The sequence below is a fragment of the Canis aureus genome, chromosome 3 (assembly GCF_053574225.1).
Source record: "Canis aureus isolate CA01 chromosome 3, VMU_Caureus_v.1.0, whole genome shotgun sequence".
NCBI classification, from domain to species: Eukaryota; Metazoa; Chordata; class Mammalia; order Carnivora; family Canidae; genus Canis; species Canis aureus.
This window is the reverse complement of record NC_135613.1, coordinates 21,084,918-21,110,500: the sequence shown is the minus strand read 5'-3', so window position 1 is coordinate 21,110,500 and position 25,583 is coordinate 21,084,918. Positions and strand designations below refer to the sequence as shown.

Below are 25,583 nucleotides of genomic sequence, written 5' to 3'. Positions count from 1 at the left end.
TGGATTGGATCCTGGAACAGAAAAACTGGTGAAATCGGAACGAGGTCTGGAGTCTAGTTGACGGTAATGTTTCGATGTTGACTTCTCCATCATGACAAATGTTTTGCAGTAACGTAAGATGTTACCCCTCATGAGCACAGCGTGTGGGGTATGTGGGAACTCTCATCCTGTCTCTCCTGCAGCTTTTCTGTAAATCTAAAATTATCCCTCAAATAAAAGTCTGACTTACACAATAATGTTAGGAAAGAAAAAAAAGAATTCCCATCCTCACATTATCGTGGCCTGTCTTTTCCATCCTCCCTGCCAGCTCCGGGGGCGAGCTCCCCGACTCCGGCGCATCACAGTCTGCAAATCACACTCTATACGGGCTTCTTGTCCTACCCCACCCACCTAATTTCATAAATGATGTGGCTGCAGTCTTTGTAGTGAGCGCTTCTCTGGTGGTGGAGTGTGCTGTTTGACAAGTGCACCGTAATGTACTAAGTGTTCCCGTTGGCCTCCTGAGTTGTTTCCAGTTTATATTTATATAAATAACATTCCATCCAACATTTTATTTATTATTTTAATTTTTTAAGATTTTATTTATTTGAGAGAGAGCAGGAGCAGGGCAAGGGGCAAAGAGAGAGGGAGAAGCAGACTCCCCACTGAGCAGGGAGCCGGACAGGGATCCAATCCCCAGACCCTGGGATCATGACCTGAGACACCCAGGCAGATGCTTCACCAACTGAGACACCCAGGGGCCCCCAACCAACATTTTAATACATGCAACTCCTTTGCTCCCTGACTGAATGAACTATTTCTTTAGGATATGTTTTCTGGGGGTGGGGTTCCAGAGTTAACAGACGTGAAAATCATTTTTAAAAGGTCTGAGTTGTCAGATTACCTTCCATAAGCGGGTTAGCACCCTATCTAGGACTAGTAAGTGTTTACTTAGTAAATGTCATTGGTTTCACATCTGACATTAACTGGCTAATGCTGCTGTTTGCACCCTGCCCAGCATGGATGCCCTTGCTCTGGAAAGCCACCTACTTAACCCCACGAGCTATTTTTCGCCAGGTCCATTTGGGTTTTAATGGTTAACCAACTTTCAGGGGTCCCCTTTGTGGCAGCAGAGTGAAAAAATGCCAGAGTGCCCGTTCCGTGGTCAAAGGTCTCCTGCTGAATTCCACCTTCCAGGCTCTTCCTTTGGCCAGCCTGGACGTGCGTGGCCAGCAGGAGAGGGTGTGTGGGGAGAGGATGCTTGCCAGTGGGGCGGTCTCTTGAATCTTGTAGGGTTCCTTCTTTTTCTTTCCATTTTAAAAATTGTGATAAAATGCAGAAACATAAAATTGCTCATTTTATCCATTTTAAAGCGTGTGACTCAGTGGTGTTAAAACACATTCACAGTGTTGGGGGAACCATCATTCCTGTCTAGTTGTAGAACTTTGCCATCACCCTCAAAGGAAACCCCGTCCCCATTAGCGGCTGCAGAGTTCCTTTTTGATCTAGAACTCACTCGGAGTGAGCCAGTGGCCCAGGGTGATTTGAGGAAATAGAATTCTTGGGTGGGAAGTTTCACTTAGGACTGTCGGTTATAATCCATTTGTTTGCGAGCTCAAAGACGTTGAAGCAGAAAGGGGAATTGCCTGGCTTTCTAAACTGGGAAGTGTGGGGTTGCCGCCTTTAGGTGTGGCTGGATCCAGGGCTCCAGCAGTAGCTTCCTCTCCTTTCTCCTTTCTCTGGGTCTGGCCTTAGGTGGCCTCTGTACAGCAGAAACAGTCCAGGCTATGGTGGTTCTTCTGGGGAGGCAGAGCTTCATGATTGGCAGCTTGGGCATGTTCCCAGGTGTTGTTAAAGGGAGGCTGGTAGATGGAAAAGCCCAGATGTCCACTCTGGCGTGGAAGCTGGGATACCGTCTTGCACTGCAGGCATGGTGTGACATTTTGACCATTACCTTTTGCATTTTTCACTTCTGCATTTAAAAGGGTTTATTATCTGAAGCTGTTATAATACCTCACATTTATACTAGAGTTGTAAATACAGCCATTTAAGTTACAAAGGGTCCATTATGACGGCATAATGGTGTCTTTCCACAGTCACTAAAATTGTGCTAATCCTGGCACACATGCCAGTTTCCTCTCTGTTTAATAGGGAGTCAGAACAGATGTTCTCTAAGGGACCTTCCAGATGGGCTACTCTGGATTCTGTGTCTTGTGGACTGTGGCACTTCCCCAACTGCCTCTTGCCATGATTTCCATGTGAATAAGTGGATTGACTATTAGTTTAAGATTATTGATAAGCCCTTGGTTTTTATTGTCATAAAAGTAATATACCCACATCCTTGTACTTTGCATGAAATGTAGACAATGTAAACTGACATAGAGACACTAGAATCAAGAAAAATGGGTCTTCATACTCCCTGCCTGGCCGTGGGCAAGTCTCACTCCCTTCCTGGGCTATAGTTTCCTTATTTATAAAAGGAAGAGTCAGGTGGGTTGACTTGCTATGTCGTATTCCGTTTTGACGTAGTCTGAAAAGTTTTCATTAAAAAAGTGTGGTGCTTTGTTCATGGATCAGACCTTTAAAGGAATCTCATTTTATTTTGTTGGACAAAGGGGCATTGTGGTGCTGTGGTCTGGAGTGGAGCTTTTTGAACCAGATGGTGTGGGTTCAGATTTCAGCTCCAGTGCTTGCTGTGCAGCCTTGGGCACATTGCTTACCTTCTCTGGACCTCAGTAAAGACATGGAAGTAGTTGCTGCTGTTATTCCCAACTTTCTCTTTTAGACGACACTGTGACACTCAGCTTTCGACATTGTGCATTATTTCCTTAGGAGATGCTAGGTCTGTGGTTGAGCCACATTGCCCCAATGTCCTGCAAATGGCTTGGGCCAGAGTCCCCACCATCAACAACACCAGGGGTCCTGGCCTCGTCCAGCCTTGCCAGTGCTGACTTCAGACAATTCATCCCTCACCTGCCTGCAGCAGAGGTGCCTTAACAGATGGGGAAACTGAGTCCCAGAGCAGGGCTTGGACTTGCCCCAGAGCCACGGCTAACAAGCAGCAGATCTAGGCCGGAGCCCAGAGGAGTTAAAAGTCAGGAGGTTTGATTGTGGGTCTCTAGTCTGTGCTGCCAGGCTGAGAACCTGAGATATGTCTGTGACTGGGGATGGGAGAAAGCAAGACAAAACCAGACAGGCTGCTGGGCAGGTTGGGCTGGACAGTGGTGATACCCAGACTTGAGTCTGGGGACTGTGCTGGGTGGACAGCATGCGTGGCTGCCTCGCCACAGCTGTCGTCTGCTGCACAGAAGTGCCTGGCTCATGCCCGGGACAAAACACCCGGCCCATTGTCCTGGCGTCTGTGCGGGATTAGAGGGACAATGCAGTCCCCACTGTCAGGTCCTGCTGTCCATGCCGGGACAGGCTGTCTTGATTTAGAGCAGACTCTGTCAGTGATGCAGCATGCTTGCCTTGCAGAATGGCTTTATTCATGTGATCCTTTTATTAATTTTTTAACATCCTGTGAATGTCCACAGAGTGGAGTGACCAGAGGGTACAGCATGGGGAAAAGAGAGCAAGCGTGTTTCCCCCAGGGAGCAGGAGGGATGGTGTTTCAGTGACCGTGTGGAACTATCAGCTTAATGTACATGTTGACGGCTTCTACCCCCCGGAACACGGTTGGCTTAGATTCTGGACCTCCTCTCACCGCTCAGGGCTAAGACCTACTAACATGCCAGCAGGAGGGCCGCATGTGGGTACCACTATGCTCAGAACGCTCGTGACAATGGTTTTACTGTGTCCCCCACCGTGTGTTTGGCACTTTGAAGGACTCTCCCCATATTGAAATCATTTATTCTTCACCACAAGGCCAGTTCTATCCCTAGCCCCATTTCATAGATCGAGGGGTCTAGGGTGCTGGGAAGCCAAGTAACTTCTCGGGGTTCCCGTGCTTAGATGTGGCGGGGCATTGCGTGGCACCCAGACCGCCTGGCCACAGAGCCCAGACGCAGTCACCTGGTCCTGCTGCACATTTGCAAAGTCCTCAGCGCCAAGAAGATGTTCTGAGGCCACATGCGGTTTGGAAACTCTACCTCTGTAGATTCACTTGGCACATTAAAGAGTCTGAGAAGTTGTGCGGGAAATAAACCTCTTAGATTTATTTTTAAACTTACCCAATCTTCTTGGTCGGTAGAGCCTTTAAAATAAAAACTGGGAATGGAATATCATTGCTCAGCACTTGTTTAAAAAAAAAAAAAAAAAGAATGCTGCTGCGTCAAATGGAAAAGATCATGGGCTTTAGTGGGTAGGAGACCCAAGTTGAGATTCTAGCTCTGTCAACTTTTTGCTTTGGGACCTCAGGCAAGTAACTTTATCTTCCGAATCTGTGAAAAGGATGTTATGGAAAAGAGAATGTGAGATTTCCATGGAGCTGTTGGAAGGATTAAAGAAATGCAAAGGATGGACAAAGGGATTCTCTATTTTGGTGAATGGTGAACTTTTATCCATCCTTCAAAACTTTCATTTTTTACACCATTCTCCTACCCGCCTCAATCAGAATTAATGGCTCCTTTATCTGTGTTTCTACTACGAACCTATGAATTAGAGATTCCATGAATTGTAAATAGCTGACCCTAGGAGGCAATCTTGAGGGCAGAGACCATGGCTGCTGTACTACAGAGCACTCCTTGAGTCTAGAAGAGTGCGAAAGACAGGTGCTAAAAAGTGAAGAAGCGAATCTGTTCCCATAGGCATCAGATTGTGTCTTTTTGCGTAGTCCTAGGACAGAAGAAGAACATCCCTAAATGTCCACTAATTAGTCTCAGGATGGCATGAAACTGTGGAAGCCAGTTACACTCAGGGACGGATTTGAGGGTGGACTGGAACTTCCAAGGGCTCTGCTTTTATTTCAGTTGCACGCAGAGGGGAGAGCTGGCCTGGTCGGCCGGGAGAACCCGCACTCCTGAGATTGTGGTGTCATGAGATTTATGGGGCTGCTGTTCTGCCTTCAGAGCATTCGCTGCCGCTCAGCACTCTGGGGACCCAGCACTCTGGGAACTGGCTGTGGCTGCTTCGTGGGTCTCCAGAGGGTGTCAGCTGTTTGTTTTCACCAGGAATGTTTACGAGGCGGTTTATGGAAAGGCTCTTTATTCTCAGAACCAGAAAGGGCCTTTTGTGCTCATGCATTTCACCTGGGCCTGGGCAGGGGGGCTTTTTGTTGCTTGTTTAAGACACAAACTACCTGATAGGAAATACAATGCTCCCAGCAGCCTGTGAAGGGCCGTGTGGGTATCAGGATGGGAGCCAGGATCCGTCATTGTGGGCCAGCTGCTGTTATTACACCCAATATTCAGATGTGGAGGCGGAGTCCTTGAGCCAAGGCAGAAGCAGAGGGTGGGGGATCAGAGGCCACCTGTACGGTGGGGAGCCGTGTGGCTCACTCTGGGCTCCTGCTAACCAGAAGTTACAAGCTCTTAGGAGAGAGGGGTAGACACCCCACACTCTGAGCCTGACACATAAATGGAAGCCACTTTCACAAGCAAAGAGTTCTGCCCACAGGCGGGGCCCTGCGTACCTCTCACGAAGGCCCAGATGGGTTCCAGGGCCCTGGCAGCCGGTGGTGGCCTGCCCATGCCTGTTCCCGGCCAGCAGCTGGCCCCCCATGCCCCACGCAGCGATTCCTGACACGGTCACCAGCATACAGTTTCCCCACTGTGGGGACCCAGACTAGGAAACGGGCAGGTCCTCACCAAAGGAGCCAGGGCACCGCATCCAGATAGCTCCTCTTCAATGGGGGACACGTGTACCCCATGTTCCTGTTGGGCTGGCGCTGCCTGTACTCTGTGCAGCTGTGTCCTTTGGTTTTTCCCCCGTATCTCGGCTCTTCCATGCACCATGCCTCATTTTTGTACTTCTCTTGTCATTATTTTTTCCTGGATATGCTGCCTTTGAGAGTCCCTCCTGGAACAAGCCCCAGGCACCCTGTTTTCTCCCCCAGGGCATTGTGGTTTTTAAAACTGGTTCAGACAAAGAGAAGGAGGGAAATAATGATCAACCACCCCCGCCTCACACAGCAATTTCTGATTCCTGCTGACTCCCATAGAGCCCTTGCCACATGGATCGTGTTTTCCAAATGTGATTAATCACAGCAGAGGTACAGCCTGTGTCTTCTCACTTAACACTCCATAAGTGTGTTTTTGGATTGATAATTTTAATGTCTGAATACTTTTCTGGTCAGTGACTATAGCACATGTGTGCGTACTCTTCTGGTAAAGACCTTGGCACAGGCTTAATTGTAGGTTCCAAGCTTAGCCCATCACTCGGCAGGTGTGACCTTTTGCTGGCTACTTCACTTCCCTGCATTTGGGAGGATAACATCTAACTCGTGGGATCATAAAAATTAAATAAAATCTCGTATAAAAGTCTCTGATGTCTATGAAGTATTCGATGTAGATACTATTTACTTATTCAGGTTTTGTTGAAAAGTGAAAACAGTCTGGTGTTTACTGACAACGAACATCTGTGAGTATATGTTATAATTACAAAAAAAAAAAAAAACCCCAAAAAACTGTTGAATTATTTCCTGGGGAAAACTCCCCCAAAGTGGGTGTGGCTGAGGAACAAGAAATGCTGGGCACAATTTTGACCAGGCGGAAATTGAAAACCTTGATTTAACTGTGCTTGTCAATCGATCAATCGATAGCAGGGCTCTGGGTTAAGAAGGCTTCTGATGCTAAGTCTGGACTTGTGAGAAAAGTGTCCTGATTATGACGTCTGCGGTGGATGCAGGAGGAGTGAAGTATGTCTCCCACATTCCTGCCATTCCCGATCTAGACGTAGCCATAGTCAGACATCAGGCAGAGGGGAGTCGGGACTTATGTAAACGTCCGTGGTCAGGAGAGCCGGGCTCAGAATCCAGGTGGTCCCCCAAATGCTAAAGAGGTGGGTGACCCTCCCTGGGGTCAGGATTTGAGGTGTATGGGCAACTGCCCCTGTTTAGTTTTGGCCCAGCCCTCCCCAGCATGCACTAGAACATCACGCCCCCTTGCCATCCGTCTTGGGAGATGGGACCGTTCCCCGGCGACCACCTGAAATGTGACCGAATGCCTCTCTCTTATCCTCTGTTTTCTCCCTACCAAGTAGGGTAATGTCATTTGTGACTTTGCTGCGTGACGCAGGTGCCTCTGTTCCCAAATCTGCCGAACGCTAGACTGTACCATTTTGCTGTTTGTTTTTTCCCTTTTCTATGATGACTCATGCCTGTTACAAGAACCTGTTCTTTTTGAGTAAATTACACCTTGCTGGAAGGATTTTGAAAACCTTGGCTTTTGAAGCTCATTAGAATGGTTGTAGGAGGGCAAGTGTGGGGGACCCAGAGGGGTTGGCAGCTGAACACTCAGCGGGGTTGATGCTGTGCATTTCACATGTTCCTGGGAGGTGTCCTTTCTCCTAGCAAGATGCAGGCTGCGGGGCACCGACTTCTTTCCCTCAGCACACTGAGGTCTTTGGTTTATAATTTATCTTTATCCACTTGGGGAAACGATACATTATTCCAGCCAGCATGTGTCTTGTCCACCCCCTATACCATCTCACACCCTGGGAGGAGAGCTTCTATCCCCCCCGCCCCCCCAACTTCTCTGCAGGGGTTTGGGATGGGCCTGAAGCTAGCGCACATCTTCCTGTTGAAAGCCAGCCTCTGATCTCATAGTTGACTTTTCTGTGCCAGTTTTCCCCACTGCTCCTCAGATTCTGGCCTCTGAGGTGGAATTTTGTCCCATGTGCCCAAGGGCCTTAGGTGAAAAGCGTTGGATGGCTGGTGGGAAAGTATCAGGAGAACCTGTTGTCTAGCCCTCTTCTTTCACAGATATAGAGACCAGGGCCCAGAGCCATTGACTGCTTCCCTCAGGGTGTTTTAGGACCCCCTGGGTCTCTTCACATGCTCTCAGGCTCTCAGAGAGAGCCCTAAGCACCAGACTTGTGCCTTCCCAGGACCTAGGAGAATGTCTGGTATAGAACAGGTGCTTAGCACATATTTGTTAGAAGAATGAATGTCATTAGCTCTCGTTATCTTTAGGTGCAATGAAGGTCCCCTCTCTTCCCTTGCCCCATTTTGTAGAAATGCGGATTGCTGACATCACAAGCTTAGCTGTCAAAGACTCCACACTCATTTTCTCTTCCCACATCTTTCTCTGCACCCACGTTCTCTGCAGAGGTTAGCAACTCACCCCAGTCCTGGTGTTCTGGGTAGGAGACGACATTTCTACCCCAACAGGCTTCCTGCCAGCCCTCCCAGGGCTAACCCTATGCCCAGCTTTTGGGTGTGCAGCTGGATTTGCTGTCTTCTCTCTGCAAGGGCGAGGAGATGCCTGTGTCACTGCCTTGGTTATTCTGAGGAATTGCCTGGACTTTCCTTCGTTAAAATAAATGATGGGGTTGAAGAAACCATTGTGAGTGAAGGAAGAGGAACCTGCCACTCCCTGTGCTTTCACTTGCAGTGTTTCAGGAAATTTTTCATCTCAGATTCCCCTGACAATCTTGAGAACAAAGATAAACCCAGGATCACTTAAACTATCATCTAATCATTTTGGGGAGCTCTCCTCGAGTGTCCAAGCCTTCTGCACACTCATCAGACCCTTTGCACGGCACCAGAATGCAGGTCTTATTGTCTGCCTTTGCACATGAGGAGACTGAGTGAGGGGCGTGAAGTGGAGGGGTGGTGGTAAGTCCCAGGGTGCAGGGGTAAGTCCCTGGGGAGTGCTGCCTGCTAGAGATGCAAATGGACAACTGTTCCTGTTTGTGTGTGGTCCAAATCCACACCCAGCACACTTTAGCACTGAAGTTGGTGTTTAAACCCAGGCAATTGGGAGCTGTTTAAAAGTGAGACGGTTGAGGGGGACCTGGGCTCAGTTGGTTAAGTGTGTAACTCTTGATCTCAGCTCAAGGCTTGATCTCAAGCCCCACGTTGGGCTCCACACTGGGTGTGGAGACTACTTAAAAAAAAAAGTTAGGAAAAAAGTGAGATGGTTTAAAACCAAAGATAGGAAAATATTTAAACGCTTCTTAAACCAGCTTTACAAACAGATTCTTGACTATGTACAGAGCCTCACTCTGATCTGTCCTAGAGTTGCCTTCTGTGGAAGCGACCACTGGAGGCTTTCACTGGAAGCAATGTCTGTCTTACATTTTTGAAATATGAACATATGTGCACTTGAGAAAAGTTACAGGGACAAATGTGTCCTAAGCTTGGTTACTGCATGTTTGCAGGCCATCCTGGAGTCAGATTTAGCTGGATGAGCCTCTTCCTTAGAAAAGTCCTTCCATGGCAAAAAAAAAAAAAAAAAGGAAAGGGGATAGTGACCCTTCCTGGAAGCTATCAGCCAGGGATGGAGTGTTCCCACATATGACAAACATCTTTCTAGAACCACAGGTGACCATGCCTCCAGACTGGCACCTTTTGCTTTGAAATCTTTGACATGTGGCCTTCAGGGTATAACAGAGGCTGTGGTGGGAAGGATGGGCAGTCTAGAGTAGTGGAAGGGAGGGCAGGAAAGACCAGGGCCAGAACCTGCCCCAAAGGCCCCTGCCATGAGGCTGCTGTGTGTTTTGGGATGAATTGCTTCCCCTTTCTGCATTTCTTGGTACTTTTCAACCAAATGATGGGGTGAATGTCAGAGTTTTAAGAGCTCTCTCTCTCTCTCTTTTTTTTTTTTTTCAATTCCAGATCAGGATATAGAACATTTCCAGGCTTCCAAAAGCTCCCCCTCCTCCACGCATATCAGCTCAGCTCTTTTATGATTAATGATTCTCCTTGACTGAGCACATTATTCTTTTGGACTCTTTCCTGTTCTATCTGGACCCGCCCTATCAGCAGTTGTATGTGTAAAATGCACGCTGGGTTTCTAAAACTACGGAGAAAAGAATGTAGAAGCTCCCATTAATGATTGTGTGTGTTGGTTACATGTTAGAATGGCAGTATTTTGGATATATAAAGTTAGATTAAAAAATCCTATGAAAATTATTAGTCACCTGGTTCTTTTTACTTTTTTTCCACCATGGCTAATAGAAAATGAAAAGCTCCCTATGTGTGAGCATTGCTCTGGGCTCTGTCTCCTTCGAAGTCAGGAATTGCCTCTGACTCCTGCAGCCTTCGCTGTCACCTACCTCTGCCCTGTAGGTGTTTGGTGACACGCGGAGGGTGCTAGGGACAGTGGCTGACAGTGGAGGTGTGAGCAAAGCGGGGAGGTGGTGGCCGTGCTTTGCTCAGACTTGTCTTTTGTGGTTCTCAGCTGGGGACTGGTCCTTACAGAGACTCCTTCCCATCTGGTGTGTTGCTCCCAGGTCGGGGTCTGGCCACCTACAGAACTGGTTTTGCTGTTTCTGCCTCTTTTTGAAATGTCACAATGAAGCCCACTCCCTGGGGGTGCTGCTGTCCACCCGACCAAGTGGAAGGCCCGTTCCAAGGACTGCTTGCTGGAAGGAACAGAGGGGGTCAATGTGGGTTGGGTTTTAGGTTGACTCAGGCCTTTTGGGGACTTTTTGTAGCATCCACACCCTGAGGGGAAGTGTCAATTCACCTTTGAAGCCTCTGGGGGTGCCAAGCATCCTGTGTGGGGGAGGCCTGCTGGGGCCCTCTCTACGTGGCTCCACCCCTCCCACTCTTTTGCCCCCCTGGAGGGCAGGTGCTATGCCCAAGTGGGAGTGGGTGAGGTTGCTTCTCTATGTACTTTTTTGATATAATCATTTTTTGCCTATCCTTTTGATTTTTATTTTTTAAAAAGATTTTATTTATTCATTCATGAGAGACACACACAGAGAGAGAGAGAGGCAGAGACACAGGCAGAGGGAGAAGCAGGCTCCATGCAAGGAGCCTGATGTGGGACTCGATCCAGGGTCCCCAGGATCACACCCTGGGCTGCAGGTGGCACTAAACTGCTGCACCACTGGGGCTGCCCTCCTTTTGATTTTTAAATCATGTCTCAGTATGTAGCATAAAATTTAGGGGGGTATTTTTGGGTAGCCTGAGACATAGCTGTTTTGGGGGGGGATAATTTTGTTCATTTACGTTTATTGTTATGTTTGTTTTTACTAGATTCTGTTCTTCTGGGTTGCTCCTTATTTTGGTTGTGATTTGACTTCTCATATACTCATGGTTTTAAGTTGGATTCTGCATAGCTCCATGTACAGTTTTACTGTAGATTTCTTAGTGCCTTATCAAACTTCTTCTTAATCTAAATCTTCTAATGGCTAACAGACATGAACCGGAGTGTTCTTATTTCTTTAGATTGCCATATATAGCTATCAGAAAGCAGGGGAACTTTGGACTTCCTGCTAGAGGCATCTCGAGCTGTTGGCTTCCTCCTCCTCTACTCTCTGCCTCTCCCCCCCATACCCCTGGGGCTCAGGTTGAGAAACACGTTAATTCTCAGTTCCCCTTCCCAGCCCATACGTCCAACTTGTGTTTGGTCACTGTCTGAAGGCAGACACCAATGCTGAGCAGCACAGTATGATGGAATGGGAATAGAAAGAGTCAGAAGGATGTTTAGTCATTCTGGGCTAGTTACACAATCTCTTCAAGCCCAACCCATGGATCTTATCTTAAAAAAAAAAAAAGCTAATATGCTGAAGGGGAGGATTAAGTGAGAAGATGTGTGAGGCTGCACCTGGCACATATTAGTTACTTGATAAATATTAATTAACCTTCCCCTCTCTGTTGGTATCTTAGTGGTTTGGCATGGTAAATGGTTTGTCTTTATATGCAAAACATGACCTTGAGTGTTCTCTTGGTTTACTCATTCTTCTAAAAGGCATGGTGACTTATTTTTTTTTAAGATTTTATTCATGTATTCAGAGAGAGGCAGAGACACAGGCAGAGGGAGAAGCAGCCTCCTTGCGGGGAGCCCGATTTGGGACCTGAACCCAGGACCCTGGGATCACTCCTTGAGCCAAAGGCAGATGCTCAACCACTACAGGTGTCCCTGTAGTCTTTTTTTTTTTAATTAAGGTAAAATTCACATAACATAAAACTAGCTATTTTAAACTATACAATTCATTGGCATTTAGTACACTCACAGTGTTGTGCAACCACTATCCCTATCTAGTTCCCAAACATTTTCCTCTCCTCAGAAGAAACCATGTCCCTGTTAGTACTCGCTCCCCATACCCTCTCCAGTCCCTGAAAGCCACAAATCTACTTCTGTCTCTGTGGATTGCCTTTTTTTTTTTTTTTAAGATTTTATTTATTTATTCATAGAGACAGAGAGCAGGCAGAGGGAGAAGCAGGCATCATACAGAGAGCCTGAACTGGGACTCGATCCAGGGTCTCCAGGATCACGCCCTGGGCTGCAGGCGGTGCTAAACCACTGCGCCACCGGAGCTGCCCTGTGGATTGCCTTTTCTGGATATTTTATATAAATGGAATCCTACAAGACATGGTCCTTTGTGTCTGGCTTCTTTCACTCAGCATGATGGTTTTGCGACTCATCCATGATGTTGTGTAGTAGCACCTCATTCCTTTTTGTGACTGAATAATGTTCCGTCATATGGACAGACTATAATTTGTCTACCCACTCTTCTGTTGACAGACATCTGGGTGGTTTCTACTTTTTGGGCTGTCATCAATAACGCTGCTGTGAATATTTGTGTCCAAGTGTTTGTGGGGATATGTGCTTTCATTTCCCTTGTCTCGAGACAAGGGTAGAACAAGGGGTAGAATTGCTGGGTCATATTAAAGAGTGTTAAGAATTATGTTTGCTGGCGTGTGACCATGTCTGGTATCCATAGGTTCTTAATAAACGGTGTTAATTGCTTACACTATTTCCTTAGTGGCTTGGCATGGCAAATGGCAAGCCATTTTTGGGGGGAGGGGGGATGATTTTCTGACCTTTAGACTTGTTGTTTGTATTTTGGTAAATTTCTTTACGTTCTTACCTTTCACCATCCTGAAATTTTCCTAGTTTTTTGAAGTCTCGTGATCTGCATACCAAAATAACTGTTGATTCTTCATGGCTTGGAGTTCTTGAATAAAGCCAGATCACCTGCTTCACATATTCAGGTTTTATGGTTGAAGCCTGTGCACTCCCAGGGGAGACAGTGGCTCTTTCCAGTCAGCTCATCACGGTGGCTGAAACCAATTATGGTAGGAGATAGGCCTGAGCTATAGTTCAGGGCTTTTCTCTCTCTCTTCCTTTCGTTTTGGATAGCCAGCCTGACGTTAAACACTTACCAGCACACCAGCCTGCCTTCCGACCTCCTCTCCTATTCTTCTCCGGACAGGTTGGTCTTTCACAGACAAGGAAACTGAAGCAAAAGAGTTGAAGGGACTTGCCCAAGGTCACACAGCCAGAAAAATGACAGTGCCAGCATTCGAGCCTGGTCTGACCTTGGCCCATCTCCTTGGTCTTGGGACTAGACTACATCCCAACCTCACCCATTTCCTGATCTCCAGTCACGGTTTCTCCACTTCTTGCCAAACCACGCTGCCACCACATTTTCATTTTGATCATTTCTTAGTATTTTAGATGCCAGGACTTCCTGGCGTGTTGGCTCAGCCACACTTTGATCCTGTCCTTTCTTAACGGGAACTCTGTGTTTCATTTTGTTCTTGCAGAATTTTGCTAAAGAGTTTGTGATCAGTGATCGGAAGGAGTTGGAAGAAGATTTCATCAAGAGCGAGCTCAAGAAGGCGGGGGGAGCCAATTACGACGCCCAGACGGAGTAACCCCAGCCCTTCCCCTGCCCCTTGCAAAGTCATCCGTCTGCTCCCCGGGGGAGGGGACCGCCACCCCAGCCACCAGCCCACCAGCCCACCAGGGACCGGAGACGCCGTGAGAGGCAGTGCGCGCCCCCCGTCTGCAGCCCACCTCCCCTTCCCCGTTCCCTGACCCTGAGCCCTGCTGCGCCCTATCTCCTGAAGCTCATGGAACATCTTTCTTTTATGTCCTTTTTTTTTGCACCCTCTTGCTTGTTCTAAGGAAAATCATTTTGATGCCACGCCATGCACATCATCAGATCCGAGGCGCCTCCTGTGGTGACCCCTTTTCCTGGCGCTCTCTTACCCTGTAGCCTGCCTGGCCTCCCTCGCCACCAGCTCGCATCGCTTGGGGCCCGGGCCGCCGTCTAGTGTCCCGTGGCGCCCACGTGCTTGGCCGACGTGCCTGTCGGAGGCCGTCTTCGCCAGCACACACGTCGATCCCACGCGTCCGGCTCAGACCCCCACCCTGAGCGTGCTCCAGGGTCCCTCACCCCCCATTCAGAGTTGCCTAAGCCACGCATCTGTCCCAATAGGGATGGTACTCGGCAGTGAGACGTTCAGGCCTGACACCCATCGCACAGAAGAGAGAAATTTTGCCTTAACAGTTGCCCGGCAGCGGCTTTGGCTCGCAGTCTGGAGCGGCTCATTCCTCCCCTTTGGCTTGAAGTCTCGTCGTGGCACGGGGTGGGGGGCGCAGGTCCACGGCCATCTGTGACCAAGAGTCTTTCAGGGTTCCCCTCGGGGGCTCCCAAAGTGACAAGGATGCTTGGGAGGGAGGCCAGGCCACGCAGTTGGAATTCAGGTACAGTGGGGGGCTGGTCCCCCATTTTCGGGGAGGCCCTCTGTGCCGACAGGGACAGCAGGGGCAGGGGCAAGGGCTGGCTCTGCCACTGAGCCGCTGGGGGAGCGGGTCCCTGCCCTTGTGGCACCAAAGCTGTGGTGTTCACCTTGGCTCTGCACCACGCCTTCAAAAGGATTTTTTTTTTTTTTTTCAAAGAAAGATGAGATTGGCTTGGTTCTTCATGAGCACAGTTTGTGTTGTTCTTTCTTCTTTTCCTTGCTCATTTCATTTGGGGGTAGGAAATCTGTGCTGTATTGGGGTTGTGAAGAACATCTGCCCTCAAGCAGTTTACAGAAATAAACATGGTTTTTTTTTTGTTTTTCAAAAAACAAGTTTGTCTGATTTGTCTTATAAAGCTGCTTTCTCTACTGTACCAACAAAGACAGTCATTGTGTTCAGATCTAACAGGAATTCCTGGAGCTCTTGGGGGCAAGGCACGTTCATATTCAGTAGCTCATTTAATTGTTTTTTAAAGATTTTATTTATTTATTCATTCATGAGAGACAGAGAGAGGCAGAGACACAGGCAGAGGGAGAAGCAGGCTCCATATGGGGAGCCCGGTGTGGGACTCAATCCCAGGTCTCCAGGATCATGCCCTGGGCCAAAGGCAGATGCTCAACCACTGAGCCACCCAGGAGTCCCTAGCTTATTTAATTTTTAATGACAACCTGAAGAAACAGGTACTGTTTATATTCCTGTTTTATGGAAACAGGCTCAGGGAGTTGGAGTGAGTCACCTGAGGCCACCCAGCTAGCAGGTGGCAGAGCTGGGATTGGAACCCAGGTCTCCCAGTGCCCCTGGCGCCGTGCCCGGGAGGGCAGCGGAGAGGCCCTGCCGGAGGGACAGGGACAGGCAGGTGGCAGCAGAACAGAGGCACCCCCTGAGTGGCCAGAACCCTCCACTCTGTCTTTTCAGGAAAAGCTGAGGGAAAGCGCCCTCCTTGGCTGGGCTGCCACGGCCTTTCTGCGGCTGTCCTAGAGCTCAAAAACTCGATTTCCAGCACGCCAGCCCCGGTGGGAACCCAGAATGAGGCCGGAGGAGCCTCAGACACACAGACAACCCGATGTGGAGGAGCTGATTGCGGGGCGGGGACAGGGCTGAACCCAAATCAGAGTGGGAAGGACCCTGGCAGGTGTGGGGAAGGCTGCCCCCAGCCCACCCCGGCCATGATGGGTGCTAATACCTGCCCTCTGCCTGCAGCTCTGTGGCTTAAGGCAAGTTAGTTAACCTCTCTGGGCCTCCGGTACCCCGTCTGCAACATCAGCAGCAGTGTTACCTGCTGGGATGGGTTGGAAGGCAAAAGGGGCAGAAAGGATTATGAAGGCGTCCCGTAGGGGCTCAGCTCTCATTACATCATGCCTACCACTAGGTCTGGTTAGCTCTGCATGCCCCAGATTTTTCCTACACCTGGAACAGAGGGAGCCAAACTAGGTCTCCGGCTTTGTGGTGTGTGGATTTTAGCTCTGGTCAGAGAACTTGGGACAATTACAGGGAAGGATGAGCCCCTTCTGGAAGAAAAGCCAGGCTCTCTGAGGGAAAATTATAAAGGCACTGGGCTTGGTCCAAGGCATCAAGGAGGGCTTCCTTGGGGAGGTGACACTGAGAACTGAAGGGGAGGAGCAGTGGGGTAAGCAAAGAGGCAGGAGGTGGACAAGGGGATTGTGGACAAAGGTCCTTGGGGATGTTTGCTCTGGGGAAAAGCAAACAGGGTGCAGCTGGGTTTATATGTCAAGGAGCTTGGTTTTAATCTAAAGTGGCAGCTCAGGCTGTTGCTGGGATTTCAGAGGGTGCCTGATGGGATTGTGAGGTCCTTGAGGGCAGAGAGAGGCCTTGTCTCTACTCGTCTTTATCCCCTGGAACCAGCACCTAGCAGGTGTCGGCTAACGTTGCCTGGAACTACCTCCAGCAGCTCCTGTCTCTGCCCGAGGCCTGGGCCGGCCCTGATCCACTGATGGAGGGGTCAGGGATGGAGCTCTGGGGGTTCCAGTGTCTGCTCTCAATCACTTCACTTGGTCCTACAACAGTTGCTCCAGATTACCCAAAATCGAATGGTGTAAAATAACTACCACATTATCTTGCCCTTGATTTTGTGGGGCAGGGGATTTAGGAAGGGTTCAGCAAGGTGGTTCTCGCTGGCAGGGGTGTCATCTGGCTGAGATCACATCACTGGCCGACTGTCTCATGTGGCTGGCAGCTGATGCAGGCGGTTGTCCTGAAGCTCAGCTGGGTGTGGATCTGGGCACCCAGCATGGCCTCCCACTCTGGCCTGGCCCCAGGGGATGTCCCCGAGGACCAGGGGCAGGCTGCATGGCTTTAAGCCTTGGAAGTCATGTGGCAGCATGTCCACTGGACCCTATTAGGGAAGTCATGAGCTCCTCAAATTCAAGGGGAGGGGACACCGACCTCACCTTTCAGTAGGAGGATTGCCAGGGCATGTGTGACCTTGGTTATGTCCAGGCACACTGCCAGGGTGGGGGCACCCTCCTGCTCAGGGGCTGGCATGGGTGTGGGTGGGGCCAAGGTGATCCACAGTAAAACCAGCCAACTATGACCTTGGTGTCTCCGTGCCCTCTGGGGCGCTCACTGCTCCTGGCCAATTGATCCTTGGGGGAGGCTTCTGTTTCTCTGCTTTACCCTGGAGCTCCTGATGGATGTCAACTCTCCGGGCGTCTTTGTGAGGTTGGAAGGAGCTCCACCCCGGGATGCCACCCTATTGGGGGCAGGCCCCCTGCTGTCCCATCCCAGGACATGTTGTCCTTACATAGTCCCTCCACTGCTTTCTGGTCCCCTTTGTCAGGGAACTGCAAAAGAGAGGCAAAAACAACCCAAAGGTCCACTGTGAAGGTGACCACCTGGGGCAGGAGGCAGCTCTATGCTCAGGCCGAGTCAGGTTGGAGGTGGCCGGTTCCTTCACCCTTCTGAGCGTCAGTGCCCTCCTCTCTAAGTCAGGACCATGACAAAAGTACTTGTCTGTCTTCTCTGGACTGCTACACAAAATACCATGGACAGGGGCAGGGGGCAGGGGGCTTATAAACAGCAAGAAATTTATTTCTTATAGTCTGGAGGCTGCAAGTCCAAGGCCAGGGCACCAGCATGGTCAGATGAGGGCCCTGTCCTGGTTCTCACTGTGTCCTCACATGAAAGGAGTGAGTGAGCCCTATGGGGTCTCCTTTATAAAACCAATCCCATTCCTGAGGGCTCCACCCTTATGACCCTATCACTCCCCAAAGACCTTGCCTCCTAACACCATCGCACTGGGCATTAGGATTCTAACATGTGAATTTGGGGGACACACCCATTCAGACCACGGTGTTCCCTCTCACATTATTTTTTAAGATTTATTTATTTATTTATTTATTTATTTATTTTTATTTATTTATGATAGTCACAGAGAGAGAGAGAGAGAGAGAGAGAGAGAGGCAGAGACATAGGCAGAGGGAGAAGCAGGCTCCATGCACCAGGAGCCCGACATGGGATTTGATCCCGGGTCTCCAGGATCATGCCCTGAGCCAAAGGCAGGCGCTAAACCGCTGCGCCACCCAGGGATCCCTTATTTATTTATTTATAAGAGACATTGAGAGCGAGTCAGAGACACAGGCAGAAAGAGAAGCAGGTTTCCTGCTAGGAGCCCAACGTGGGACTCAACCCCAGGACCCCCAGATCATGCCCTGGGCCCAAGGCAGATGCCCAACCGCTGAGCCACCTAGGCATCCCCCATCACACGTTTATATGACAACCAGATGAGATGGACCATGCTACCTCAGCACGACAACATCATCTTGGTATTATGTGGCTACTCTCTAAGGGGTCCCAGGAGACCATCCTTGCTCTGGAGAAGGGTTGGTCTGTGAGCAGCTTCCAGCCTGACACCAAGGCAGTGACAGAGCATCTAGATCCTTCTATCCCTGCTGGTCAGTGCCACTGCCCACGGGCTTGCCCTTATAGCTCTGGGTTTGGCAGATGAGAACACAAATGCCTCCTGTGGTGTGTTCTGCCAGAGCAGGCCCACAGCTGGATGGGGCTTGGGAGGGGCTCTCAGACACCCTGATAGGAGGAGGGGCTGGTGCCGGGAGGCAGCGCATGGTGACTGGAAGGGTGCCAATCCCAGCTCTGCCACTTACAGGCTGTGTGATCTTAGGCAGGACCCTTCACTTCCTTCTGGAGTAGCCAGGGCAAGGCATACGGCCAGGCTAAAGTTCAGGGGGGCAGGGATGTATCACCAAATAGTTGTGAACAGAAATACAGTCTTCCACACACGCCTAGTAAGTGAGGCAGGACTTGAACCCAGGTAGTCCTTTTTTTTTTAAAGCTGTATTTATTTATTTGAGAAAGAGAGAGAGAGCTCGAGAGTGAGCAGGAGAAGGGTGAGAGAGAGACTCCCAAGCAGGCCCATGTCCAGCTCAGAGCCCGATGCAGGGCTCGATCTCACAACCCTGAGATCATGCATGACCTGAACCGAAATCAGGAGTTGGACACTTAACCGACTGAGCCACCCAGGTGCACCCAGGTAGTCCTAAGCAGCTTGTCACTAGTCCCTGCTGGAAGTCTGCCACGGGAATGAAAGAGTGAGCGCCAACATTCTGCCCAATAGAAAGTGACTGGTTGGCTTCACCTGGGTCCCCAGCTGCCCCGTTGGCCAGGACACGGTCCCTTGGCAGGGGTCCTTCTGGGCTGTAGTAGGGTGCCACAGGAGTTCTGGCAGCTAGGCTCCTATTTAAAGAAAGAGGGACAAGTGCCAGGCAGCTGAACCCTGCCACCGCCATGGTGCCATGACAGTGTGAAGAACATTGCCACTTTTTCCTCTAGTTCAAGACAAGAGCAGAGGAGAACTGCAGGTGTCTCAAGGGGGAGCACATGATGCTCTATCTGGGGGCCTCTTTGATGTGCCAACCACCCTTAAAGGCAGACCCATAAGCATCTTCCTATGGGGACGAGAGCCCAAGCTTTGATTCATTCTGCGGGTCTTGGTCAGAAAGTGTTGAGTCACAATCTTAAAACCATAACCTTGGAGACAGAAAAGTCAAGGATTTGACTGTCTACGCAAAGGGCAGGTATAGGGCTGCCCCGCACAGGAGCGGCTGGGGTATGGTTGGCAGAGTCTGCACACAGGACAGGCCGTGTCCACACTCAGAGGGCTCCTCCAAGAACTCTGTTCTGTTCTGTTTTTTTTTTTTTTTTTAAGATTTTATTTGTTTATATAAGAGAGACCAGAGAGAGAGAGGCAGAGACACAGGCAGAGGGAGAAGCAGGCTCCATGTAGGGAGCCCATGTAGGGATCCTGGGTCTCCAGGATCACACCCTGGGCTGAAGGCAGCGCTAAACCACTGAGCCACCCGGGCTGCCCAAGAGCAATGCTCTGAACAAGGGACAAAGCTGAGCCGGCCCGCGGTGCATCCCCTCCCTGCTCCTCTGTGCATGGATGCCGTCCTAATAGTCCCCCAGAACCTCACAGGACAGAGGCTGCAGGACACGAAGTGCCAGGGAAGGAATCCTGTCACACCCGTGCTCGCTCAAGACTTGGAGGAATAATCTCGACGACCACAGCGTGTGTGAGCCTGCCGGGCCCCTGCCATGGCTCCTGGTACTCTCATGTCTCCCAGCCTGAAGCTGCCTGGAAGCCTGGGGCAGCCTGGGCGCCTACAAGACTCCCTTGATGCTTGAATGTAAGGTCTTAAGCCTTAAAACTAAGAGAAAAACATTTTTAGAACTCCTTTCTTTCCACCATTAGGCTTTAATTTCAGGTCTTTTCTTGCCCATCAAAAGAGCTCATGCTAAACTTAGAAGAGAATCTCGCTCCCCAGACTGCAGTCCTATGAGCCCTTTGCTAATACCTCCCCCCCCCTCCCCCGCCCCAGGAGTGCCTCCTTGCCCTGGGATCAGGTCTAAACTTCCCACAGAGGGGCCAGGAGGCCTTGTTGCTCTCTCCAGGCAGGTTCTGTGCACTTCCCTCCCTGGACCTTTGATCCTGTTGTCCTTCCTTCACTTCCTCCTTCTAGACAGAGACTGGTCTCTGCTCTGATCTGCTCCTAGGAGGTCCCCCCGCTCTCTGTGTAGCGGGCTGAATGGTGGTCCCCGAGGGATACATCCATGCCCTGGAACCTATGCTCGTGACCCTATTTGGCTCTCAGGCCTTTGGAGATGTGATTAAGCTAAAGGACTTTCAGATGAGATCATCCTGGATGTAGGATGGGCCCTGGATCCAATGGCAGGTGGTCCTTATAGGAGAAAGTGGAGGCAGGTTTGAGATAGAGACACGGAGGAGGAGGCCAGGTGAAGACAGAGGCAGGGACTGGAGTTACGTGGTCACGGCCGAGGGACGCCTGAAGCCACAGCAGCTGGGGGAGGCAGGCAGTGTCCTCCCCAGAGCCATCGGCATCCGGAGGTTGTGCCACCCTGCCCGCACCTTGATTTCAGACCTCTGGCCTCCAGCACTGTAAGAGTAGACATTTCTGTTGTTCTAAACCATGCCCTGCGCCGAGGTCCCCCAAACTCTCTGTCAGCGGTCAGTGTTACAGGAGCCCTAGGACACTTCCTGAACTCGTTTGCTTCTCCCCCTTCCCTGCCCTAACCATGAACCTCTCCAGGGCACGGTCAGTGTCCCCAGTGCCTCTCACATAGTAGATGCTCAGCTAACAATCTGGAGCCCTGCCAGCTTTCCCAGCCTGACTCGGTCATATCTGTCCTGAACTGAACTAAGCAAAGAGGCAGGGAGTGGGGGAGGGGGGTTCTTCACCTGGGACCAGGCTCCCGCCTCTGGCTGTCCCTAGTCGGCCCCTGGAGGATGAGCACACGGCTTACGTATCTGTCTACCTATCTGGTGCACCTGTACAGCTCTTCCACCTCCGTGGGCTTCCAACCATTACCCTACTGCTCTCCCCTCTTCACTGTCTCTGGAGGGGCCTTAAGATACCACTAGGGAGGCTGCTGCAGGGGCTGGAGAGTGCCCCAGGTCTGGGGCAGTGTGGGACCTTGGCTCCCTCCGGGTGGGGCAGGAGGGGCAGGTGGAGCAGGTGTGGCCCTGAGGAGACTTGCAAACTATGAGCAGGGTGTGGCGGGGTCGGGGGTGGCTGGCTGCCCGCCCATCCCTGGGAGCTGGAGCGGCGAGCTCCATCCGGGTCTGGGGGAGCTGCCCTGCAGCTGAGGAATAAGGGCGCAAAGAGGCCCCTTCCAACTGAGAGCTAACTCTGCCGTGGGTTATTTCGGTAAATCCAAGAGAGCTAGGGCAGACCTCAACATGTTCTTGGGTTGGCTTATCCACAGCAGCTCCCGAGTCTGATGTCACTGCTGAGGACATGCCAAGCTGTGGTGGCGTGCACAGGCAAGACATAAGTAATCCTACTGATAAATCCCAAAGCATAAAGGTGAGTGTAGAAGGCAGCTTGCAAAATGATAAGGCTGTAGAATGATGACACCAGAGCTAAATTTTTAAACAAAATAATATGGTATATTGGTTGTGAATATATAGATACGAGCAGAAGTACATCAAGTGCTGGGAAATGAGTGGTGAGTCCCGGGGAGGGAGGGAGGTGGTGTCAGAGTGAGACTCTAGCTGCCTTTCTTTGGCTTCATTTATTTTTATTTATTTTTTAAAAAGATTTTATTTATTCATTCATGAGAGAGAGAGAGAGAGAGAGAGAGAGAGGCAGAGACAGGCAGAGGGAGAAGCAGGCTCCACACAGGGAGCCCGATGTGGGACTCGATCCCTGGTCTCCAAGATCACACCCTGGGCCGAAGGTGGCACTAAACCGCTGAGCCACCTAGGGATCCCTCATTTATTTTTAAAAGAACTGAAGAAAAGATGATAAAAGGTAGGCATCTGTCTTATGGGCGGGTGGGGATTTGTTAGATTATTTTTTCTGTTTTCCTGTCTGTGTGGAATACAGAAATTTAGACAAATTTTCAAACAAAGAATTCACAGAGGGCACCCAGCCAGGCGAGGAGGAAATGTCAGACTGCTCACCTGGAACAGGTGGCTTTGTCTGAAGAAGAACTGCCGGCACAGTGGGGGGAAGCTACGGGCCCGGTGGTAAACTTGCTCATGGAGCTCTAACCAGGAGCCGAGCAGGTGCATCGCTGCCCCATGGCATGAGTTTTGAGTTTGGAGATTCAAACGCCAGCTGAAAGGAGGCTGATTGCAGTTGGGACCCACATGGGTGGTCTGAAAGATCAAGAGGAAAAATATCTCCGGAGGTTCCAATCCCTCTGCCCGGCTGCCTCCCTCAACTCTGGGGTGCTTGCTGCTTCTGGCTCAGCCCCCTGTCACCCCCAGAAGGCAGAGGCATGTCTCCCGATCTGCCATCTCCTGGCACGGTGCCTGGCATACAGTCGGAGTCCAGTGAATACTCAGCAAACGGGAACTGCCTCAAAAGGCTTGCACTTCAAAGGGTGTCCCCAGAAAGTCACAGCAAAACTACCCGGCATATTTGCTAAAATGCAGATCTGCGTACCCCACTCACTCACCCAGTGGGCCACAATTTGGGGGATTGTCTAGGATCTGCATTTTTAGCAAGTTTGCCAAGTGATTCTTAGCTACTCTAATGAAAACGTCCTTGCTGAGTTGGAGCCTAATGAAGGATTTTCCCAGTGGTTCATCATGTGTATGGTCCAGGACTGCATTAGCATCACCCAGGAACACGGTGAAGGTAAATTCCACAAGCCTGGCCTGTGGAGTCAGAAACTGGGGGTGGGCAGGAAGTCTGCATCCAAACATGCCTTGGGGCAATGCTGATGCACGTTTGGGTGTGGAGACCACAATTTTTGACCACAGCCCTCCTTTCTCCCCTTTTGCTCAAAAAGAAGCAAATTGGGATTCCATTTCAGAAGAATTTTTGAAATCAACTTAAAATTTTCCTTTATGTGAGTATTCCTTGCCATCATGAAAGTATTTAGAGAATGGAGATTATAAGAAGACAAAGATCAGGGCAGCCCGAGTGGCTCAGTGGTTTAGCACCGTGTTCAGCCCAGGGTGTGATCCTGGAGACCCGGGATCGAGTCCCACGTCGGGGTCCCTGCATGGAGCCTGCTTCTCCCTCTGCCTGTGTCTCTGCTTCTCTGTGTGTCTCATGAATAAATAAAATCTTAAAAAAAAAAAAAAGAAGACAAAGATCAAAATGATCTGCTCTCCCACTTCACAGAGGTAACTATTGTCACATTTACAGGTATAGCTTTACAGACTTTTTAACTCAGAAGATAGATTTTTATTTTCAAAAACCGAGACCAAACTCTGTTTATGGTTTTGTGACCTGCTCTTTGCACTTACTAATATAAGGTGAGTGCTTTTTCCCATCAGTGAACACTACTAGAGTCATGGTGTTTGTCTTCCACTGGATGGTCATACAACCATTAGTTTAGTTGAACGTCTACGGCTGGACGGGTAGACTTGGAATTGGCAAGCTGGCGACTCATAAGCCGGATTTGGCCTCCTGTCATGATTGGACTGCACATCTATAACTGCACAGATTGCCAATGCACAACTGCAAAGAGCACCATTCACTTGAATTTACACGAGACATGTGACCCCAGAGTAGTGCAGTGCACGACCTGCACAATAGTCCTCAGAAACCCCACTCCAAATCTTGAATTGGTCGCCAATGTTTAAAAATGGAAAGATTTCGCATAAAAACCCAGCTCTCAACGATTCTTGACACATCCAAAAAAGATTTGTAACACTGGGATCACAAGGCTGGGAGGGTGGGACTCAGCTGAGTGCATAAAGATTGGGGAAGTGCACTTTCCAGGGTCCTATAGCCCCCAAAGCTTGGTTAATCCCCTGTACCCTTTTACAAACACTCCTTGATGTTAACAGTCTGATTCCTATAAGCATCTGAGTTTGCCATCCCTGGGTGACACTTTTAAATATCTGTTGAATGAATGAAGGGATCCCTCTTCAAAGCCACAGCACGCTGGAAGCAGAAGATGCTTCCTATATTTCATCGAAATAGCCCAGTTGGGGAGTTGCTATGGCAACTCTGGGACCATATTGCGGGCTGCTTCAAGAGTGATCACAGAGTATCCTCCCAGAAGCAGCCCTTCCCACCTCCCTGGCCCGTGGGTAGTCACTTCTAGCGCCACGAAGGTTCCAGGTGCTGTGTATAACAGGGGGAGCAGGCTTGCTTTTAGAACAGAATGTGAGCTCTGAAAGGGAGCCCCAGGGATCATTTAGTTCTATAGACTCTAGCTCTTCCCCGAACAAAGGATTCCTTTTATTATTTACGGCCCCATGCATCCCATATTTTGGAACAATTGTCTGCTCAACACACTGCATTTAGGAAGCACAGATTGTTTTAAAAAGAAAATCAGGGACGCCTGGGTGGCTCAGTGGTTGAGCACCTGCCTTTGGCTCAGGGCGTGATCCCAGGGTCATGGGATCGAGTCCCCACATGGGGCTCTCCTCAGGGAGCCTGCTTCTCCCTCTGCTTGTGTCTCTGCCTCTCTCTCTGTGTCTCTCATGAGTAAATAAAATCTTTAAATAAACAAATAAAAAGAAAAAATCAAAGATGAACTGTGGTAGCCAATGTCACATCGTTAATGAAATGTCATATAGTTAGATAAATGTGTTCTAATCTTGGCTCTGCCATTCACTTGCTGTGTGACCTTGGGCAAATTACAAAACTTCTCTGGGCCTCAGTGTCATCACCTAAATAATAACACAGTCCCCATCCTATAAGTTTGCTGTAAAATGTCTGATACATGGTAGCGCATGAAGCACTCAGCACAGTGCTTAGCTAATGATGGTGGCCACTGGGTATAGAATGGCCACTACAACTTTGATGATCAACAATAATTAGAGTGTGAGCTTAGCATGTTAATCTGTGTAGCCACACTGAGGCTAAAGCAGAGAAAGCTGACCCCCATCACTATAGTTAAGGACCACTGGGGTCGTTTAGAAACCTCAAGTAGGGGTCATGGTGACATGCCTGCTGCTAGGGATGTGCATGAGGTGTTGGGCCTTGGAGCTGGATTTTTCCCTGACTCCCAGGGCCTTGTCTGGCTCCTTGACCTTCTGTGGCATGCTGC

At 49.8% G+C, this 25,583-nt stretch overlaps 1 protein-coding gene across 1 annotated transcript in view; it reads left to right on the top strand.

Moving 5' to 3' along the window:
* Positions 1 to 14,899, top strand: part of COTL1 (coactosin like F-actin binding protein 1) — a 37,625-nt gene extending 22,726 nt beyond the window's left edge. Inside the window, exon 4 of the mRNA XM_077891041.1 lies at positions 13,583 to 14,899. Coding sequence (XP_077747167.1) covers positions 13,583 to 13,693 — 111 coding nt within the window. The 3' untranslated portion in view covers positions 13,694 to 14,899. The remainder of the gene's footprint in view (positions 1 to 13,582) is intronic.
* The last annotated feature ends 10,684 nt before the right edge of the window (positions 14,900 to 25,583 follow it).